At 35.6% G+C, this 21,702-nt stretch overlaps 2 protein-coding genes across 5 annotated transcripts; both read left to right on the top strand.

Annotated features, from left to right (window-relative positions):
- Positions 1 to 27: 27 nt before the first annotated feature.
- tty (tweety) lies at positions 28 to 18,501 on the top strand. Of its 4 annotated transcripts, none has more exons than XM_011061455.2 (9): positions 28 to 2,704; positions 12,208 to 12,420; positions 15,274 to 15,546; positions 15,907 to 16,241; positions 16,476 to 16,907; positions 17,032 to 17,133; positions 17,300 to 17,539; positions 18,083 to 18,276; positions 18,361 to 18,501. In XM_011061455.2, exons 2-8 carry the CDS (start codon positions 12,283 to 12,285, stop codon positions 18,252 to 18,254), a joined length of 1,692 nt encoding a protein of 563 aa, XP_011059757.1. In that variant the 5' UTR covers positions 28 to 2,704; positions 12,208 to 12,282; the 3' UTR covers positions 18,255 to 18,276; positions 18,361 to 18,501. The 4 variants fall into 4 exon arrangements, with proteins under 4 accessions (XP_011059757.1, XP_011059761.1, XP_011059759.1 ...); XM_011061459.2 differs by having other exon boundaries at positions 17,300 to 17,392; XM_011061457.2 differs by having other exon boundaries at positions 17,303 to 17,539.
- LOC147909770 (uncharacterized) lies at positions 18,366 to 20,836 on the top strand. Its single transcript, XM_087406120.1, has one exon. The coding sequence runs from the start codon at positions 18,603 to 18,605 to the stop codon at positions 18,858 to 18,860; it is 258 nt and encodes an 85-aa protein (XP_087262246.1). The 5' UTR covers positions 18,366 to 18,602; the 3' UTR covers positions 18,861 to 20,836.
- The last annotated feature ends 866 nt before the right edge of the window (positions 20,837 to 21,702 follow it).

Consider the following 21,702-nt stretch of genomic DNA (forward strand, 5'->3'; position numbering starts at 1 on the left):
CAGTATATATTTAAAATTGCAAATTTGATGTTAAAAAATTGCAACATCAAAATTTATAAAGTTAAAATTTTTTAAATTTAAACAAAAGATAGAAGAAGAAAAATCGAAAAGGAATATGAAAGGTACATCTAGCATAAAAATTATAAAATGACCAAACTTTGATTAACTTAATTAGTGATTAATTTAATCGGCAGAATTGCTTAAAGATTTTTATATATATTCAAAATGGAAAATTATTAATTTTATTTATATTAATGAAGTAATAAAAGTATTATTTGGTAATTATTGATTAACTTAATTAGTAATTATTGATTAATTTAATTAGTAATTAATTCAATTGAACCATTTAAGATAAAATTTCTGATATATATATATATATATATATAGGTCTCTATTCTTATTTAACAATTCCGTTTATGTTAACGAAATAGTACAATTAATTTACTTAATAAGTTAATTGGAGCCGTAAGTGCGGCCAAGCTTTAATTAAAGGGGTATTCTACTCGTAGTATCGGTAAAAAAAAAACCGAAACATTTTTCATATTCTTGTAGTTTGGAGTCTTAAAAATGTGTATAGCTGACATATAAAGAGATACTAAAATTACTTATTATCCATCTTGTAAGAGAAGCTTCAAAATTCTTTTTCCAAAACGGCATTTTTCAAATTGGACGCACATTTTCTCGCAAACTGCTGGGCCGATCGACTTCCGCTTTTGTAGACATATGATGTACATATTAGGTTATCGTTCGACCTTTCAACTTTTTGATATCTTTAAAATAATACTATTTTTCCGGGTCGCAGGAAATAAATATTTTTTTTAGTAAAAATCGAAGTATTTCTTTTAAGCGCTATCATTTTATCAACTTTTCTTTCTATGATTTATTAAAGGGCTGAAGTAACGACAATCGTAAAGAATAAAACAAAAAAAAATTTTTTTTTATTTCAAATGACGAGGATGGCAATCACTGCATCCGATAAAAACGATTTTTCGCGATATGACTTGTGTGTCTATCCATATCTTGTATAATATACAATAAAATGTTTGCTTTGCAAACATTTGAGGAGTTACGTCAAATACGAGTGAATGTGAATGCAAAACATTAGCTCTGTAGATTTAACTGTTTTTATAAAATTAATTCCCAAAATTTACCTCAAAATGAATAATCACACTAGAATACCTCCTTAAGTTATTAATCATCTTGAATTATCTTATTAACATATAGATAACGTCAAATGTCATTTATTTGGGAATATATAGGAAGAAAGATTAGAGATCAGAGCTGAAGCAAATAACATGTACTTAGAGAAAAACATAGCATTTATAGCAACTATAAAGCCAATTCTACAATGTGCTTTTTGTTTCCTGTTTCTTGTTTTTTACCTTTTGCTTTTTTCTCCTTTACAACTGTTTTCGACAATTGTATTTCTTGCTACATATTTCCTATTTCTTTCGAAGTTCATTAACTTTTATCTCGAACAACATAAAACAAAAAACCAAAGAAGAAGCAAAAAAACAAGATGTAAAAAATAGCAAAGAAGAAACAAGACAAAAAATAGCAAAAAGCAAGAAATAGGAAACAAAAAGCACATTGTAGAATAGGCTTAAAGGTGACGCATACTAGATTTACATGTAAAATTAATGTGCATAGTTAAATAAACTAATGTGTGTGTATAAACAGTATTGAAATTACTTCATAATTGCAACAACTACAAAATAGTTTATTTAACTAAGTACACACATTAATTTTACGTAAAAAATTTGCAGTTATCACTTTTATATTAGGTGTTGGAATTAATTCGTAGCGTTTTACAAGTGATGGGAAGTACTTTCATTAATGTATTTTTTAATGCTCATGTGAAATAAATAACATTCTTTCATTAAAAACGCTACGAATTAATTCCAACACCTAATAGTTGTCATCACTAATACCTGGTTCCACCAGTATAAAATTAGCTTTAGTCTCATTTTCTAATCTTTAGGATTAGAAAAAAAAAGAAAAATATTAAGTTAAATCGAGATAAAGTTAATCTTAGTTCAAAACGTGCATAAAAGTATTTTTTTCTGATGCCTGTTTCTACTAATGTAGAGAAATTAACTTTAACGTGGTCCAACTTGCTCTTTATCTTTTTCAAATTCTTAGAACTAGAAAACGAAGAAGAGCTAGTTGAACCAAGGTTAAAATTAAACTACATAGGAAGGAGCATGAGTGTTGAAAATAATTGCGCTAGCGACCCCGTCGGAGTCTTGAATGAATCGTCGCCGATCGGAGTTTGGTCGAAGTCGCTCCGAGTACGTCCGTTCGGTCCGCATTTTAGTCGCCTCGTGCCCTCTGCCGCCCGATGCCCGCATGGATGTGCATCCATCTCTCCGGTCTCTCGTTTCGAAAAGCGTCGGAGCTGAAACGAACGAGAACGAAGCAGAACGGAGTTGGAGTGCAGCGGAGTAGCGCGTGAGCGGCCCGGCCTGGCGGCTGCCTGTGTTCCCGACTCCCGACTCCCGTAAATCCTCCACAGGGCACAGAATCGCGCGCAAGCGGGAACGCGATTGGCTGCGACAACCGCCCCACCCCGGCGGTCGCGTCGCCTACGCTCGTCATTCTCGTCAGTCGGGCTTGGGCCACGGTCGAGTGTGCGTCGTATGTCGCGGATTTCCGTTCACGTACGCGAGCGTACGGATTTGTCACTGAGAGGAAAAATATCGAGGTAAGAGGTAAACCATCCCTCGTTGAACCATTTCATCGTTGCGACGCCCCGTCGATGCCCGCGACGTCTGTCTGAATCACGTCCGTGGGACGGAGGGTGAGGGTGGATGGGAAAGGGGGTGGAACCACCGTCGCGCTTCTGTCACGCGAGCCCACTGCCGGTGGGATCACACGCTCTCTTTCTCTCTCTCTCTCTCTCTCTCTCTCTCTCTCTCTCTCTCGGACTCGCCCTAACTGATATATACATACATATACCGTCGCCCGTGCAGTGCGTCCCTGTGCGATGCAGCGTGCGTTTTCTCATCTCTCGAACGCCATAAAGAACGAAGTGGCTACTCCATTCTTGAGATAAACGTGATCGAAAGAAAGAGAAGACGATGCGGTATCTACAGAATGAGAGAAAGAGAAAGAGAGAGGAAAGTGGAAGGAAATAGAGAAGCCCGATGGCGCTCACGGTCGTCTTCGTGTGTACTCTCGGGGATCGATACACGGTACACACTCCGGGTGACGATGTGTGGGTGCAAGAATACATTACATCGAGCTTTCCATATGAAACGCATCGGTTGTGTGCCTATGTGTGTGTGTGTGTGTGTGTGTGAGTGTGTGTGTGGGAATGAGAGAGAAAGAGAGCGAGTGAGAGAAAGAGCGAGACGCTATCGAGACGATGGAGTACGTGGAGTTGGATTTCGTCGAGCAGGCCTCGGTAACGAAAGAAATACCACCAGATGTTGCGTAGCGTGGTCCGAGGTGCTCGTAAAAGCCGGGTGTTCGTAAAGTCCCATGCGGACCTCGAAGGTTTAAGAGCAAGAAAGAGGAGAGAGAGAGAGAGAGAAACGCAGCAGAGGCGAATACCGAAACCGCCTTTTTCCGCTTCGCGACTCGCGAGAGGAGCTCGGTCTCGCGCGCGCGGATATACGGACGCGGATGTGTACCGCCTTCTATACCGCGCCGCCGAGTTATCGAACGGACCCATTTTCCTCGCGCATGCAACGCAACGCGACGTCTCGAAGGCAGTCGGAGTAAAGTCGGAGGAACGTCGCGCGCCGCGGCGACGAACAACGACGACGAGCGTGGAGCGGCGATATGATCGAAGGTGAACGAGCGTCAGAGCGAAGCAGTTTACCACCGTTGATTACGATGGGTCGATGACTTTTTAGCGAGCGATAGCATGCGCCGGGCTTAGCTTCCCTTTTCCGCGGCTTGAGAATTTTATCTAGGAAGGCTGGGACATTCTCATGTTTCAGGGAAAGATCTTGTTCTTTTGGGGGAAGGGACGTTACGAGATTTCGGGGCGACTTCGAACGAAACTCTGACTGACTTGAAAGACAATTAGCGACCGATACGTGGAAAGAATGATTTCGTTCAAGTATCTAAAAATTTCTGGTTGAAAATGGACGAAACGGATGATTCTGATTGTATCTATATAATTCCAGTAGGTTTTGTCAGAAAATTCTGATTCGTCTATTTTTCAATCAGAACTCCAATTAATCGAACCAGATTTTCTTTCATGAGAAAAATTTCTGATCAAAAATGAATAAACAAAAATGAATAAAATGAATAAATGAAGATTCTGATTGACCATGTCAATCAGAGTTCTTAGTTGTCTCAACTAGAATTCTTGTAGATTTAAGAAAATTCTGGTTTGTCTATTTTCAATCAGAATTCCAATTAATCCAACCAGATTTTTTTTTATGAGAAAATTTCTGGTTGAAAATAGATAAAATAAGATTTTGATTATATCGATCAGAAATCCAGTTATCGGATATAGAATTCTCGTAGATTTAAGAAAATTCTGATTCGTCCATTTTCAATCAGATTTCCAATTAAACCAAGACTTTTTTTAGTCTAAATTTGAAAACAATTTTGTTGAAATAAAAATAATTATATAGGAAACTCAAGTATGATGACAAATATTTCAAAAGTATTTTGTTATTTTATCAAATAACTTGAGTATCCTCATAGTTATTATTATCCAACAAACTATTTTTAGATTTGTATCTAACTAAATTTTTAGTTACTTCAGCAAAAACGTTTTTTCCGTGCAGAATTGCTTCTAGCAAAATTTCTAGCTATACAATACCGTCCTTAATGTAATTTTTTTTATCAAACAAAAAGTACATAATTGTATTTCTGTTAATCAAAGATTTCAGGTGTAAGTACTCGAGTAAATTAATTAGAGTTAATTTCGAAGTCTGATCAAAATCTTTAACTGCGATCCAAACAAAAGAAATCATGTGATGGATTACTCTCTTTCAAAAAACTTTCGGTAACTTCAATTTGGAGCGTTCGAAATTAAATCAATGTCAAAATAAATGTAAGATTAGAATTTGCTGAAATCAGTTTTTATTATATGAATTAAATTCTAACTTTTATTGAAACTGAACCGAAACGCTCGGCTATATGTCAATTTCAATCGAAACCAAAACAAAATTAAAAAATAGGAATTCTATAAAGGCCATATGTATAGACATGCTCACATATTATGTACTTTTTCTTCATAAATATCATAATTTATTGAAATATACAATAATTAAATTTTGATCAAAATCGTAAATCGAAATTTCGATTGCGTGTCAATTTTAGCCAAAAAATATAAGTATTTCTTTTTTACAAATATCACAATTTAATTATTGAAACAATAATTATACATATTAAAATTAATATTTATGAAGAAGAGCTATATGGTCTTAGTCGAAAATGACACGTAATGAGTGTTCATTTTCAGTTTCGGTAAATGTTTCGGTCGGATTATAATATTAAGTTTGACTGACTCGATTTAATGTAAATCGTTTCTTGAATTTTTCAGAAACTTGAGGGACTCGTATCTGAAAAATACAAATAAAGAACTTAATTAAAGAACTTAAAAACATCTCACGTATAGTATCCCACTTTATCTCATTTTAAGATAAAATTCATGAATATTACATAGAATTGGCGCATGACTTACATTGGATCGTAAACAAATCAGTTAGTCCACAACTCTAATCAAATCTTCTAATCAAGTCACGTCACATTGTGAGAAGAGAGGAATGGAACGAGCGAATCATTTTTCATCGTCTTTCCCACTCGATTGAAATTTTTCACGGACGTCCACTCGTTTCTTATCGATGTCGACCTACGGAAGCTTTTCGAGGAAAAGGCGTGGAAACGCGGTGCATTATGCACGAAGCTTGTGAAGTACAGTTGGTCTTAGAAAAATACACGTGCAGAAAGTATTAGAGAGACAATCCTGTAAATATTGCATCGCGAAACAAGTGTGCAGCCCAGACATACGGAAAGAAGAAGAATGAGATGGCAGAGGAATGCGGAAAGCATGTGCCGCATGAACATACTTATCATTTATGTTCCTTCCGTTTGCTCTTTCCGCGTTTATGGCTCTGTCCATTTTAGTCACGCTTTTGTACACTTTGCCACATTTCGCCGCTATCTATTCTTCCATAAGGCTTGAAGACACACAGCTTTTTTTCCCTAAATGTACAAAGTGCTGAAAAGTACGACCACAAGAGAGCGTCGCATATTTCTTTTGCTATTTTGCTATCGCGTTTTTCTTTCTTCGTAACGTATTGTCAAAATGCACATTGGAAAAAAAGTCCGATTATATTAATTGAAATTCTGCTTGAAAATGGATAAATCAGATTTTTCTGATTGAATCTTATAATTCCCATCGAGATAACCAGATAATTCTAATATGATCAGAATCTTCTGGTTCATTTTTAACCAGAAATTTTTCTCACTGCCTGTTCGTTGTATTTATTTCTTGCTGGTCTATCCATCAATCAAGATTAACTTATCAAATTTTAGATTTAAAAAGTATAATTAAGACGGACAGAAATCTTTTCAGCTCCATTTTAAATATATTAAACGTGATAAGATTTAACTGTATAAAAAGAATAAATCTTATGTTTATTCCGAGAGTATACAGAAAAAATAATTCTGCTAAAGTATCTAAAAATTAAGTTAGATACAGATCTTAAAATAATTTTGTTGAACCCTCGAAAAAACGAAAAAAAATATAGGACATTCAAATTGATTACTAGAATGTCGAAACTTTTTGCAACACTATTCATTGTGCTTGAGATTTTTACGTAATTATTTAGATGGTTCAATAAAATTATTTTCAGATTTGTATCTAGCTAAATTTTTATGCACTTCAGTTAAATTATTCTTTCCTTTCGTGGATTTGACTAATTATTGCAAGTCAACATTTCGTAATATTAACTTCGTAATATAATCGTTCCAATGTCAAGTATCTCTATTTTACATGCAGAAAGCGTAAAGTATAAAAATTTCTCGTTATCACTCGCTCTTATCGTTCGCCTCGTTGCGAATACAAGATTAATTTTGAATCACGCTTCGGCGCGATGTTCGCGATCGCGTTTCGATCGCGACGAAAGATGGAATGGATACGCGATTAATTTCGCGTAGTTCATCTCTTCGACCTATCACGGCCCTTATACCTGAATATAATCCGTCGTTCATCTTCGATCACCGAAGTCTTTCGCGGGGTCACCGTACGGCCTCATAGACGACGTTATAGTCACGTTATAGTCAATCGATCGTAGCGGTTTGCATGTCGCGATGACCGGCAGTGATCGGTCGATGACTTTTTGCACGCGGTGATGCGCGCAATTCGCGATTTGCGATGCGCTCGAATCGGCAGTAGACGATTTACTGTCAAAAAAAGATCAATCTGTTGTTCCTCTCCATTGAGAGCGGAAGATTACGTTGTAGGTACACTGAAAGGTCGACGATGAAAATTTTATTCGGGATAAGCCGAGAAACAGGTGCGAGAAAGCACCGTTTAAAAAACTTGCGTATATAAGTGCAGTATGAATTTATAAAATGAATTCGTTAAAAAATATCGTTAAAACGCTGGTAAATCAAGGGATAATAAAAGTACTAATAATAAATATCGAGAAATGAGGAAAACTCAATTAGCATTATTATACATTTAAAAGCTTTATAAATTTATCTTCCGGAAGATTTGTCTCTTGTGACAAAACACAGTTTTTTCCTTCACTCGATATTGCCAGGAGAAACATAAGTTACGTGCACGTTCTACACTTTGTGTATTTAAAATGAAATAGACGTGCCTGACTCGAACGGGAGGAAAAATAAGGCAAACGAGCGTAGAAAATAAAAAACATGCAACACAAATGGATTATAATGGAAGATTTAGTTCATTGTTTCACACTCTAAAGTTAATTTTTTAAATCTAAACTTGAGGGATTTTATTATAGATATATATTATTTCCACTGTCTAGACATCGTTTTATTTTATGATTAAAATATCGAAATATGCATATGAATATTTACGCAATTTTAAATTTATGCGATTTACGTATCTATTAAAATAACATAATTATCGGTTTTTAAATAATAATATTTATTTTTTTTTATATTATAATACGAGTAGAGATATTTTTAGAAATCTAAATAATTTTGAAACATTAGAAAAAATTATTTAGAATTCCAAATTCAGTTTAATAATATTTCTATCAATGAAACTTGACATTGCTGTGTTTAAAGTCTTTTCGTCTTTATCTTGTATCTTTTAACTTTATTCTTTCTTAACTCACTGTATTTATGTAACTATCGCGCAATTTTATGCGAGTGCCAGAGTTGATAACAGCTGATTACAGTTTTTAGTTGAGTTTCACTTTCGAAACTAGGGTATCGACTTCCAGACTACACGTCTGTATAAATTCATACATTGCACGAAGTCGATGGATTTAATATTAAGTTCGAACTGCATTACTAAGTTAAATAAGTTTAATCCCCCTTTTTGTCAAGTATCAAGAATCCAAGTAACGCAATATTGTACTCTATTTAGCTTTCTGTCAACATTTTTTTTTACATTGAAAAAAATTCCTAGTTGAAAATGGACGAATTAGAATTTTCTGGTTGAATTTATTAGAATTCTAATTGAGAATAATAACCGGAATTCTGATTGATACAATATTTCTGGTAAAATTTACTAGAATTCTTATTTTTACCAGAATAATTATATCAATCAGAATTCTAGTTACCTCAATTAGAATTTTAATACAACTAAGATTTAACCAGAAAATTCTGATTTGTCCATTTTCCACCAGAATTACTATTTAATCTAACCAGACCATTTTTCTCAGTGTACGATTAAAACGAAATCAGTGCACTCTGTGCATCTACAAAATGAAAGGGAACAATGTACTGTGTCGCACGCCGTTGAAAAGGAAGACAGGCTTAGGAGAATATACGAGGCAGGATGACAGCATAAGTGGACAATATAAGCAGTGGTAATATAAGCAGCCTTCATTTAAAATCATGGTATGATTGGCGATGACTTTATTTATCACTCATACAATGACGCACAGTGAGTCAATATGAATACGCGTGATACTCGAACCGCAGGTTTCTTCCGGCATGGCGATACAATTGTCGGTTTTATCAGACGAAAACGAATATACATATAGCTGTTCGTGTGAGTGCAAAATAAAGAATTTGGAACCATCAAATATTTCGCACGGCTCGACCTTTGTTATACTCGATAGAATTAACAGCGCGCACAGCGAGAGAAAATTTAAATAATAACAGCTCTCACTTGCAAATGGATTGATTATCCGCGTCGCCGAGTATATTTAAGATTTTTAAGTTGCATAATGTAGAGCGTAAAGTTCATTATATCTCGATATTTGTTTCTACATTTTAATCCGACAGCAATCTAATTTTTTTTACGTAAACGATCATCTGGAGTATTTTTATATTTCAATTAAACGACTGTTATTATTATTATTAAGATGTTATTAAGATGTATTGCATGTTATTGATACTTTTCTGATTTATCAGTATTTGCCGAGAGCATTACCGATATGGATTTAATCACAATTTTCTAAAACAAATAAATAGAACGCAAGCAAATATTAAACGGAATAAACACGTTAGGTAGCTTATCACGATAGCATTTCTACAAAATAAAGATTTTGATGTAAAGCTTTTTTATTACGAATTTTCGGATTGCACATTTAGAGGCTTGTAAAGTATAGTTATTAAACAAGAAAAATAAGAATTAATATCTATATAAAGCAATGTTTTATAACAATTACATTTACATTTTTTACGCCTGAGATATCTCAGGTGGCTATTCTCAGATTAAAAAAATATATACACGTGGATTTAATACTATGCGATGTTCATGCAATTCTCGTGTTGATGTTGCTATAAACACCAACATGATGTGGATTTAACACCATACTTTCAAATCTGTAGTTTTTAAATCCATATCCATATTTTTTAGAACGTACATTCATTTAATTTGCAATTTAAATTATTTCATTCGCCGTACTTGGGAAGAATTTTGCGTGTTTGAGAAACGATTGAGATTATTTAGTCTTCATTTCGAAATATCAAATTATGATATATCACGCAATAAGGAAGTGTTTATTGTGCTACAAGGCTATTGTTGAGATCGAATATCACGCACCGTCGTGGATTTTCTGGCTTTGAATATACGAGCGTATATTGGAAGCACCACACTCAGTGCTACATCGAGTTGTTGGCGATGTTGACGCTTCAAGGATAGAATGGAATCGGGAAAGTGGGTTAATAAACCGTACGTGTACGTTGCACTTTATCGATCCGCGATATATTTATTACGGAGATAGGTATTTGTTGCTCGCGGTGGTGTCTGCTGGAGCTTAATATAGAGCGTGATGCATATAAAACGCATTGCTAATCGGCTGAGACCGTTATATCATGTTTGATACTGTAACATGCAAATATGTTTGCATGTGGCGAATTAATTTTCATTAATATCATTAATATCAGAAATCCGATTGAGACACGCGGACGTGAGTGTTTTATTTATTAGGTCGGCAAGAACGCACGCGGTATTAATTGCGGTGTTAATTTATCGATATGCTTTTAATAATACAAGATAAATGAAGCGTGCTTTTGTTATTTTTCTTTCCTAAATTTAACAGTCTTATGACATCGATAATAATCACTAGTTTCTTCTTTATTATTAAAATTGTGATAAACAATGGTAATTTTTTACTTTTACATATAATATTCTTAAAGTTTTCAAAATTAGGACAAATAGTATTTAAATATAAATATTTTCTGGTTTATTCTTACTACTATTAATAATATTATTATTATTATATACTATCACCAATTATACATATATTATTATCATTACTATTATTATCATTAATATTATTATTACAATATAATAGATTATTAATTTACGAAACAATCGTGTTTATTGTTGTAACTCGATTTTAAGTAATCCGTTTTCTTACTTCAATGTTAATATATAAAAAAGAAAATGCATTTAAAGAGGATGCAAACTAAGGAGTAAACATTGGAAGTTTTTCAAAAGATTTAACGATAACGCCGGTGTTGGAGTTTATTAAACCTATTTCAGTCGATTTGATGGCTAAAAAGCATCTCGGGAATCCTTTTGGCGCGCTTTAGTGATGTCAATGAGGTGAAAGAGATGGAGAGCTGGCTGGCACAGACTTCATTAATTAAGCGCGCGTTGATTCCACTACGGAAGAGTTGAATCACTACGGTAAAACGTTTTGCGACACTGAGTGACGTCGGCGTATTTAGCCAAGATTGAATCGTGACTCGCAACGAAAGAGCGCAATGTAGAAGCTAGCGCAATATGCTAATGAAATGATAATCGAATTAAAACTCTCGATGAGCCTTTTTAGAAAATTTGATTTAATTGCGAGTGATTCTCTTCCCTGAATCGCTGGAATATCGTGCGACATAGCTCGTGAACGAAATTAAACTACGATTCTATTTATATTATATTTCAATTTGATTTTTTAATTGACTTGTAGAAACGTCGATGATCTCCGGAGAATTAATATTCTCATTGCTGGACACGATTTTGATCCAAACGCAATTTAACGAATGTCATGGAATGATCGAAATATACATGCACAATGGAAAACGAATATTCAGTGAAACACGAAACCTATTTCATTTAGCTGGAATCATGATAGAAAATTGATGACATTTGTTAAACGATGATATGACAGAAAAATTTTTGCTCATTTCCAAAAAAAAAGTTTACAATTACATTTATAATAAATCTAGTATTTTGTTCCTTTTTATCTTCATATTGGAAAGAGCAAAATAATTCGGGTCGTTAAAACCTGCATTTGATTATAGAAGACAATTGAAATTTGACGTAATTGAATAACAGTAGAAGAAAGTTTTAATAGCTCACGTTCTAGATCGAGCTTTCAAATGTATTTATATAAAAGACACAAAACCGGTGGATGTGATACGACATTGTGTAGGAATTATTATTCGATTATGCAAATGCGGAAGTTGGAAATATCATCGCTGGTGCAGATGCTCCTTCAATTAGGCACCGCAAAAACTTCGGGCTCTACTTTTGTAACGCTCGATGACGCAACATCGAGTACGCGTCAGTACCGTTGTTCTCACGCCTCCGACAAATTCCCAAAAGTCTCATCCAATTAATTTATTATTTTCTGATTACAGCGCTCGCGCGTAGCATGTCTTGACGAGTAGGACAGGCGCTTCGACTGGGTTCTCGGTAGATAAGGGTTCTCCATAATGGCGGGCGGTCAACAGCTTCCGGAGCAGTACACGGTACCACAATACGCGAGGATCTTCCACAGTCTGCCGCATCTGAACGTCTCTTTACATTCGGTCAATAATACGTTCAATCCCCACTCCGAGATCTATTTGGAGGTAGGTTCGCTCGGCATGAATCCGTCAATTCTGACTTCCTTGGCCCCGATTGTCATCCCCGATTGCACTCCCTTCGCCTGCAGCCACTATGGTATGCGCAAAATCAATCTCATGGACTTAAACAAAGTGCGTCCTATTAATCGGCCGCGCGTGATCAGAGAAGCCTTTAAGCTTCGCGCGAATCGATAAGCGAATTGTACGGAAAATCTAAATTTTATACGGCCCTTGATGGCAATTTCAAGATAAATATTGCATTCATATCTGGCGACGTGTATATTGATACGTGTGTCGGAACGTCTTCAGGAGAATATCAGCACGCTCGACTTATTTCCAATCTGGTCTGGATGTATTTCCGAAGTAAATGTATGCAACTGATATGATACAAATATTTGATATACAAAATTTCTTATCGCTTTGCAATCTACTTTTGATCGGCTTAAAGATATTTTCCAGCAAGAGATACAAATAACACAATGTAATATAGTGATAAATTTTGAGAAAATGTTAACAATTTTAGACAATTTACAATTTAGAATTAGATGATGAGTAATTATACGAGCGCACTTTTTAAATAATACGTATAAATGGGTAAAAAGAAATACAGGTCGACGATATATATTTATTTGTTTGTATTTTGACTTAGTTTCATATAAAAATTTGTATTAACATACCAAAGCCTAATTAAGGTCAAAACATTTATATGATCATTATATACAGGGTGACTCACAACTATCGCATTTCCTCTTAAGGACATACTCTGGAGGTAATTTTGAGACGAAAATCCTAGTATGAAAATGTCGAGACTATAAAAATTTTTTTAATTATAAGGTAACTTTAAATGCTTATAAGTCAAAAATCATTTTACTTTCATGGCCTCTGTTATTATTTCTTTTGAATATTCTAGGATAAAAATCTTAAAATGAAAACATCGAGGCTATAATAGTTTTCACTATTTTTAATCAATTAAAACTTCTTGTATCTTCAACATTTTTTTATTAGAATTTTTGTTTCAAAATTAGCTCAAGAATAGTTCTTAAGAGGAAATATAATAGATGTGAGACACTGTATATATATATATATATATATATATATATATATATATATATAGAATTATAATTTTGTGTGTGTGTGTGTGTGTGTGTGTGTGTGTGTGTGTGTGTATGTAAGAAAATTTAATTACTCGCAAAAAAGATCTTGCATTGGCTTTAATCTCTTTTCTATTAATTTTTATAACATAGTGAATTCCTATTGTTTAATAAATAAAAATAAAATAATTACTATATTGTACTATGTCTCTTGTTGGAAAACACCATATATGTTGCGCAAATGGACATCAGTATGTTAATCAAGTACTATCTGTTCGAATAGTATCTGTTAATTCCTGTTAGTACTTTGATCTTAGGACATCAAAATTTTCCGGCAGTTATTCCGCGGGATATCCTCTTAACAACCACAAACGTCAATAGCACTTTGGATTATCGCCTTTGGTCGGCTGTAGATTTGCATTATCGGGCCGTAAGTGAAGATCTCGCATCGTCAAACGGATAAGAATCCAGAAAGCGAACGTCTGGCAACGTAATGACTAGAAAAGGTGCCGTATGCTTGTACAGAGTACAAAATCGAAAGGGAAGAAAAAAAAGAAACGATTCATGTCCATGGAAGGTAGCGGGATATATGGCGAGGACACGGGAAAAAAAAAAGATAAAAAGAAAGACAAGAAAGGAGGAGAGGTTCGTGAAGAAAAAAAAAGAAGGCCAGAAGAGGGCAGGTGGATACCACGAACGCGCAAGAATCCGGGCCTCATGAGTGTAACTGGAAAGCACAATGCCTGGGAAAGCTCAAACAATGCACAAAGGCTTTCGCATAATATGCCCGGGGCAACTTACGGCAGCGGGCTTCAACATCTTCGGGAACTACGTTGGACCACGTCGGGCACATCCTGCTCTCCCTTCGTCGTGTTCTCCGTGTATTCCTCACACTTTCGTTCCCTCTTCTTCCTTTTTCGCCTATCTTCCTCAGCCGTCGAAGTCGGGTGGACTTAGGGTGAGGTATAACCACTGACGAAGGAGGTGGGCCCAAAACTTTTTGTCTCGCTAGTATTCGCTTTCGTCATGCATGCGGCTCGACGGGGTGGATTGGCGAAGCTAAGACCGCCGAGAAATGAGATAAAAGCCTCGAGGGAGGCAGGAAGAGAGCGGTAGAAGTTACGAGACGGTCGTAAGTGCGGCTCGTACGAAGTAAATACGTAAATGCGCCTGAAATAGCGTTGCAATGCGGTTCTTGACGATGCTGATAATATTTCCGTTTTAGAGTAGGAAGTGAAGGCGAGAAAATTTTTGGCGCGATACCAATTTTTCGACGTTATTTGTTTGGACGGTCTATTCTTCGAATCTTCACGTTGAGAAGACACAAGGAAGCTTTTTCTTTAATTAAATTTCAAATCAGATATTTACTTTCAAAAAACTTTTTACCAGATAAAGAACGGGCAATTGTTAATTCTATAAAATTTGATGGATAAAATCTAACACTCTAAATTTCTTATAATAAAATCTTATTCCAAGAAAATGAAAGTATAATCATTCTTCACTTCTTGAAAAAGAGTGACAATTTTCGCTTTGTTTTAGAGTGAATTTTTACTTCGAAGGAGTGAAATCTCACTCCAAAAAAGTGATTGTATTTTCATCCTCTTGGAATAAGATTTTACTGCAAGAAATTTAGAATAAATAAATGGATTTTATATTTGGATGTCTTTAAATCTCTTTAGTAATTTAATTTCTTTTATAAGAGTATAAGTAAAGTTTACGTAAAGTAATAAAGTAGGGAGAAAATCCATGATCGATGTAATGTTTACAGAGCCTCGGGATACTGGGAAGTATTCCGGCAGCCTGGTTGATCTTAACTTTACTGGTATTGCTGGTTTATTTGGTAACAAGATGCTGCGACCGGAGGCCGCGCCCCAAGAAGTCGATAACCGCGCTGAAGTGTTCGCTGGCCATCCTAGCGTTACTCTGTAGTGGAGCAGTGGCTGTTGGTCTTTATGGCAACGACGACGTACACAACGGCTTGGTACAACTCATAGCAGCTGCGAAAAACGTTGATGGGATCCTTATGGGTGTCAGAAATCAGGTATTGCCTATTTATTTTTCACAGTGTCTTAATATTGTTTATCGTAATATAATATATGTAATAAAAAATGTTTATTACATACATTATATTACGATAAACAATATTAAGACATAGCAGTAATCAAAAATTTCGGTAAGCATGCATATAGATTTTAAAAGTAAAGATCACAAAAAAGAGAAAAATTATCCTTCATTTTTTATTAAAAAAACATTTTTTGATGTTTATTAGAATTTTGTTTAGTGTACGCGTATAAATAGACACTGACCTGATTTAGATAATTTAAAATAGTTTAAGCAATTAAGTAGCAACAATTAAAAATAATTGTTATATTTAAGTATCAACATTATATATTTCTTACAGACTGACACTATAGAAGCGACTCTGAAGAGAAAAGTGCAGCCGCAACTGACTGCTCTCGGAGATGAATTCGATGCTCCGGTCAGTAATAAAACTATGCTAAGTTGGCTGCTAGCGGCACTTAATGGCATGAAGCAAAATACGAGCATCGCTGTAAATCGGAGTTTTGAGATACGAAAGCCTTTGAGTGGTATTAGTCTTGCCGGCGCCATTGGGATGGGTGAGAAGATCGAGCAGTTGCGATGGCCTATCACTATGGCGGTCCTCAGCGCTCTACTTGTCCTCTGCGTGGTTCTGGTGGTCGGTGTTGCACGGCACTCCAGATGTGTTCTCATAACGTATGTTCCTTTGATCGAAATAAGAGTAGAAATTTTTCGGCGGTATTCCTCATATAGCATTTTGTATCTTTGTTTGCATTTTTATTATATTTTACACGTTTGAATAAAATCATTTAAAATCGTAACAAAATTTAAGCAGAGGAATAGGTCGTCTTCTATACATTTATAAATTATTCTGTAAACACATCTATAGTCATAAAATCATAAAGTCACTCTAATAGATTATCTTTTCAGATTTTCCGTATTCGGCTTGTTTGCGGTTATCGTCTCTTGGCTCATGGCATCCTTATACTTGGCAACTTCTGTAGCTCTAGGTGATCTTTGCGTCTCACCTGATGGTTATTTGAGTAGAGCCGTACCATCTACTTTAGCTTCCGAGGTACTCTCATACTACACGCATTGCGAGAACACGCGCAGCAATCCGTTCACGCTGAGATTGCGGGACACGCAACGTGCGGTGGATAACATGAGGCATAACTTGAACACGGTGACTAAATTAGCTCTAGAACTGTTCAAAGATCAGCAGCTTCAGCCAAAACTCAGCAGTTTATCCACAGACGTTAATACCATAGACAGACTCATGCCAGGTTTATCCACGTTACTCGACTGTAAACCTCTGCACAAACAATACGTTCATGCCGCCAAGAGTTTGTGTCACTTGGGATTGTAAGTCGATATCTTCTTATATTTTAATTATAATTCGGAAAAATTAAATAATTGTTTGTATTTTAATTAAAACGATTTTACATGGAAATATAAGCTTATAATGCTTCTCTATAATGTGTTCTAGGTATGGATTGAGTTTCATGCTAATAGCCAGTTTAGCTGCAGGTCTCTTATTCACCGTATTGGTTTGGGTGGATTCTCATACGTGGATATACATACGAAAACGGTAAGTACTTAGCGGGAATCATTTAAAGAGAGAAGGGAATTAAGTATAATTTTATTTTTATATTTTGCTATTAATTTTACAATGCTAAAGCAGGCACCGTAGAAGCATTGCGTTCCTTTCTAAATTTTATCTGCTGAAAATTAAATAACCAATACATTTGTTTCAGAAGGGATTATCATCAGGTTGACGAGCAAGATCCTTACTTACCACCATCGGCGGCGTCACAGGCGATAGCAGCAAGGACCCTTCGAGGCCAAGGGTCGTACCCGCCTACAGCCCCTACGCTTAATTCGAATGCTCTTGGCACTCATAACACGATTAAGCAGCCTCTCTTGCTAACGCCGCCCCCACCGTCCTACGCTACTGCGACTGCTCGAGCACGTCAACTGCACGAGAGCATGTTAAAGTTTGTGCATGAGATTTTCAGTTTCTCTTTTAATTTATTTAGCTTAAGAGATATCAATTAATATCGCGCTAAACATATTAGATTCAATGCGTCTCCTTTGAATGTTGCTTTATCATACATAGTTCCATCATTATTAAGAATACAATTTTTTATCGATATTTATATATTAGTATATGCTTTTTGACGAAATATACGTGATGAAATGTATTGCATCATATAAATAACTGTGCCATTCTTAATTTTATATTTGATGTGTTTAATTATATATTTTAAATATCTGTTTTTGAGACATTAAGCATTTCAAAACAGAATATTATTCTTAGCAAATAACAGTTTTGATTGCTTTACACAATATTGTTACAAGAAATAGTATAGCGTGCTTTTTTGTAATCCTATTTTATTAACATAAATATAATATATAGACAGTTTTGCAGGCGTGATTGAATTTGGATTTATGTTTAGATAAGCTGTAAAACGATGTCGGTCATTATGTAAAACAAAGATAATGCTGCAACTTTGTTTGTTCTTCCTCGCCATTTACAGAGGTGGGGGTGTTAACGGGAGCGGAGGGGGCGGGGATCACAAATCGTCTCAGCATAATCAGCAATCAACGGGTGGACGAACTGAACACCGATCTGGACTCGGAGATCAACCTGGCCAGTACGCGACTCTGAGCAAACAGTGCAAGACGCTAGAATCTAGTGACTTCTACTGAGGGCACGCCCCCGCAGGGCCCGGTAAATACAAACATTAATACTCTTACGCGTATGTAACGTATGTAATTCATCTTTACATCTGTATTATTACATTTCATGTTACAGGTAGAGAACCACCTTGGACGCCCAGCGTGGCTTCCTTCACCGGTACCCTGTCTCATAATTCGCACGGGCCCGCACATCTTGCCACTTTTCAGGATTCGCGAAAGACACAAACGCTGGATCCGAAGAACCTGGCCAATCTAAAGAGGGGTCCGACTCAGGCCTGGAATCAAAATCGACCGCTTCCACCGAATCCCGCGAGTCAGCAGCCTACGTGGGAGTTCGAGTCACGCTCGCAGACTAATATGAATCAGTTTCGATCGTTGGTGCGGAACAAGGCGCCTAATATTCGCATTCAAGATCAAATGCAAGATCAGGTCAGAACTTTGGATAGAAATTTCTCGCGTAGCCAGTTCAACGGTACTACACCGCAGAACAACACGGTGCCGAATATGTATGGTACATATAATCGAGCGCAGGGAAGGCAGGAGAAGCCGACGGTGGCTACGTTGAGTCAGGTACAGGGTAGTGATCCTAATCTGTATGCTGTAACGGAACTCTAATCGTCGAAAAGGAAGAGAAGATGCGAAATCATAAGTATTTGCAGAATAGAGGCATCGTTGACAAAGAGTTTTGTCTTTTAACAAAATTCAGAACATGCGATTTGGAGTTCCTATAAAATAAGAGAAAAAGAAAATGATAAATTGATTTCAGAGACCTGCGATAAAAGTGAGAGAAATCATGGGGGAGGGGGGGGGGGAAGGGTGAAAAAGATTTTTAGAGAACTTAGGAACTTGTGTGAGACATACTTTATATCCGAGATTTTGTACTTGTATATCATGTACAGTGATTGTGGTACGTCCTTCTATGTTATTCTCCCTCTTTGTTATCGCGTTCTTGATTAGACCGCGCGCAAAGTATCCAAGGACATGGAATGCATATTTAAACGTATGCAATTATATTGCTTGTTGGCCGACTTGAAAGCTGCATGAGCAAACATGCACGAAAGAAATCTTCACACGAAGTTTTACACTGATATCGTTTACAGAGATACTGCTCGCTTGTTCATTCTAAATTAGCCGTTAATTTCGCGTGTGATGTTTAACCAACGAGTTAGATATCGTGACTTGAAGGAGACACCAAAAGACGATGAAGGAACTACTAAAATACGGTTTTTATATACTTTTTACATTTTAACCGAACGAATCTATGTTGAATTTTCCGTGAGAGATATTTAATATACTTTATATGTGTGTGAAAACGTATACATATACATCTAGTTACCGCACAGAATGTCTGGTGATTTTTACGGGACTCTTTGGCAGAATTCGATTGATCATAGGTCACGCTCGATACTGCCAATGCTCAGGCGAATATACTTTTTAAGTACAAAGACAGTGGTAGCGCAGGCGTTATGGGTTTTCAGTTTTTGTGTGCAAACGAAAAAGAATTGAAAAGGAAATGGATGTGTCCAACGTATCGATAAAGGATATTTGGAAACATACTTCCACAGGCGGTATTAGTTAAAAATACTCTTTTTAAAGACAGTAAGGAAAAATTAATCTGTCGTAAAAAACTAAATCTTATTATACTTTGTAAGAGTCGAGAATGAATTTTCTGCGGAGCGCAGTCTTCCTGAGATCTTCTGTAACATCAGAGATATACCGAGTATATCAGGCAAAGAGAATATCTGGCGATTATTCGGTACTCGTTGAATCCAAGTGCCGGAGAAGTAAATGTTGTGCTTGAATAATAGCCAATTGATCAAGCGTTTACTATTACAAGTATCAACGGTTGAATATTGGCAATTCTTTTTCAATTGTCACGGATGTCTATCCCCGATAATATTCGGTACATCTCTCTTTCTCTTTATAATTGATTATTATCTAAAAATTTGTAAGAGTTGATAGAGATTTTCAGCAATCGCAAATGATTTTGTACTGGCATCCGCATATAATTCAGTAAGTTTGTATATAAAACAATAACTTAAGATTATTGAGTAAACGTGAAAAGTGTGATAAAACCGAATCTAGATGTTATTACGGATTTTACGTGGAAGCATTTTGCCATTCTTTTTTTATTGACAATTTAACCACGACTTTCGATTGCGGAAAGGGAAATCGTGCCATTCCAGGAATATATGCATTTAACGCAAACTACTTTCCAGGATTTTCTTAGGGCTTGTGTTTAGTCGAGTAAAAATCAATTATATAATCGCAATACCAAGCATTTTAAGAGCGTGAATAGCAAAAGAACTTAATCCAATGTAAATAATTGTAATATTTATTACAGAGCGATAGCTCGTAGACTAGTAGCATATAGTTTAGTTAAATGCTAATTTAAGTTTCGACGATAAATATATAAATGTGTGCACGCTGCTACGTGCGCGTAATAGCAAATGAACGAATATCGTTTTGTTCACTTTGGAGATGAAGAAGTATCCTAGTCAGTATATAAAGTTGTGTACATTCATTAATAAGATCTCTTGCCAAATTTTTAACCCGGCTCAATTTGAAGAAAACGAAAAAAAAAAAGATAAGACACGTAAAGAGGAATCTTTTTTCTCAAAGAATATTTGTATCGTCACTATTAATACGTACGAAAACTATATTAGTGCGTCGTTGCCCCTCGATATATGTTCTAGATTTTAAGAAAAATTGCTTATTGAGAAAGTTTACAAGTATAATCCAACTTCAGTGTTTTAGCACAGATATGCGTATCCGTAATATGTTACTATTTGTTGTACATCTCGATTATTTTTCTTATTTGGTAAGTATTTTTACTTTTCGTTTTTTGATCCGCCACGGTATCGATTTACATCAGAAAAATAGAGATTTTTTTTATTTTTATTTATTTGATATAATTTACAATTTATTTTTTTTACATTGTTTTTTTTTCTTTTTTTTTAAATAACTCATAAAACACTGGAGATGGACGTCTTCAGATACTGTATAACCTTGGTTACTCGAGATTTTACAGTAAAGCGCGCAAAAACGGGATCAACATAGTATTGTTCAGATTAAAGACCTGCAAGTAAACACGTCGTTTGTTAGTCAATGAGAAAATTGTGCTAAAATATTTCTCTGCTAGAAGACATTTGACCCGCGCTCAATGATTTGGGCAAAATTGACGAGACTTACAGGCGATCGAGGAACCCGTTTAACACGTATTTTAAAATAATCTAGAACACAGAAAACGTTGTTAAACTCTTAATATGAGAATTTGTAATTTAGATGATTGTTAACAGAACCTTTATTGTAATCGTTTGTCAATTTTTATAGTAGAATCGAGAGTCTGAGGCACATTGCACACCAGTTTTTCTAACGAATAAAACAGCATTTAAGTTATTCATCATTTTTATACGGTAAATGTAATGTGGTATAAAAGAAGGCGAGAGCATCTGCG

Source organism: Acromyrmex echinatior, chromosome 5 (genome assembly GCF_024713525.1).
Source record: "Acromyrmex echinatior isolate Ae372 chromosome 5, ASM2471352v2, whole genome shotgun sequence".
NCBI classification, from domain to species: Eukaryota; Metazoa; Arthropoda; class Insecta; order Hymenoptera; family Formicidae; genus Acromyrmex; species Acromyrmex echinatior.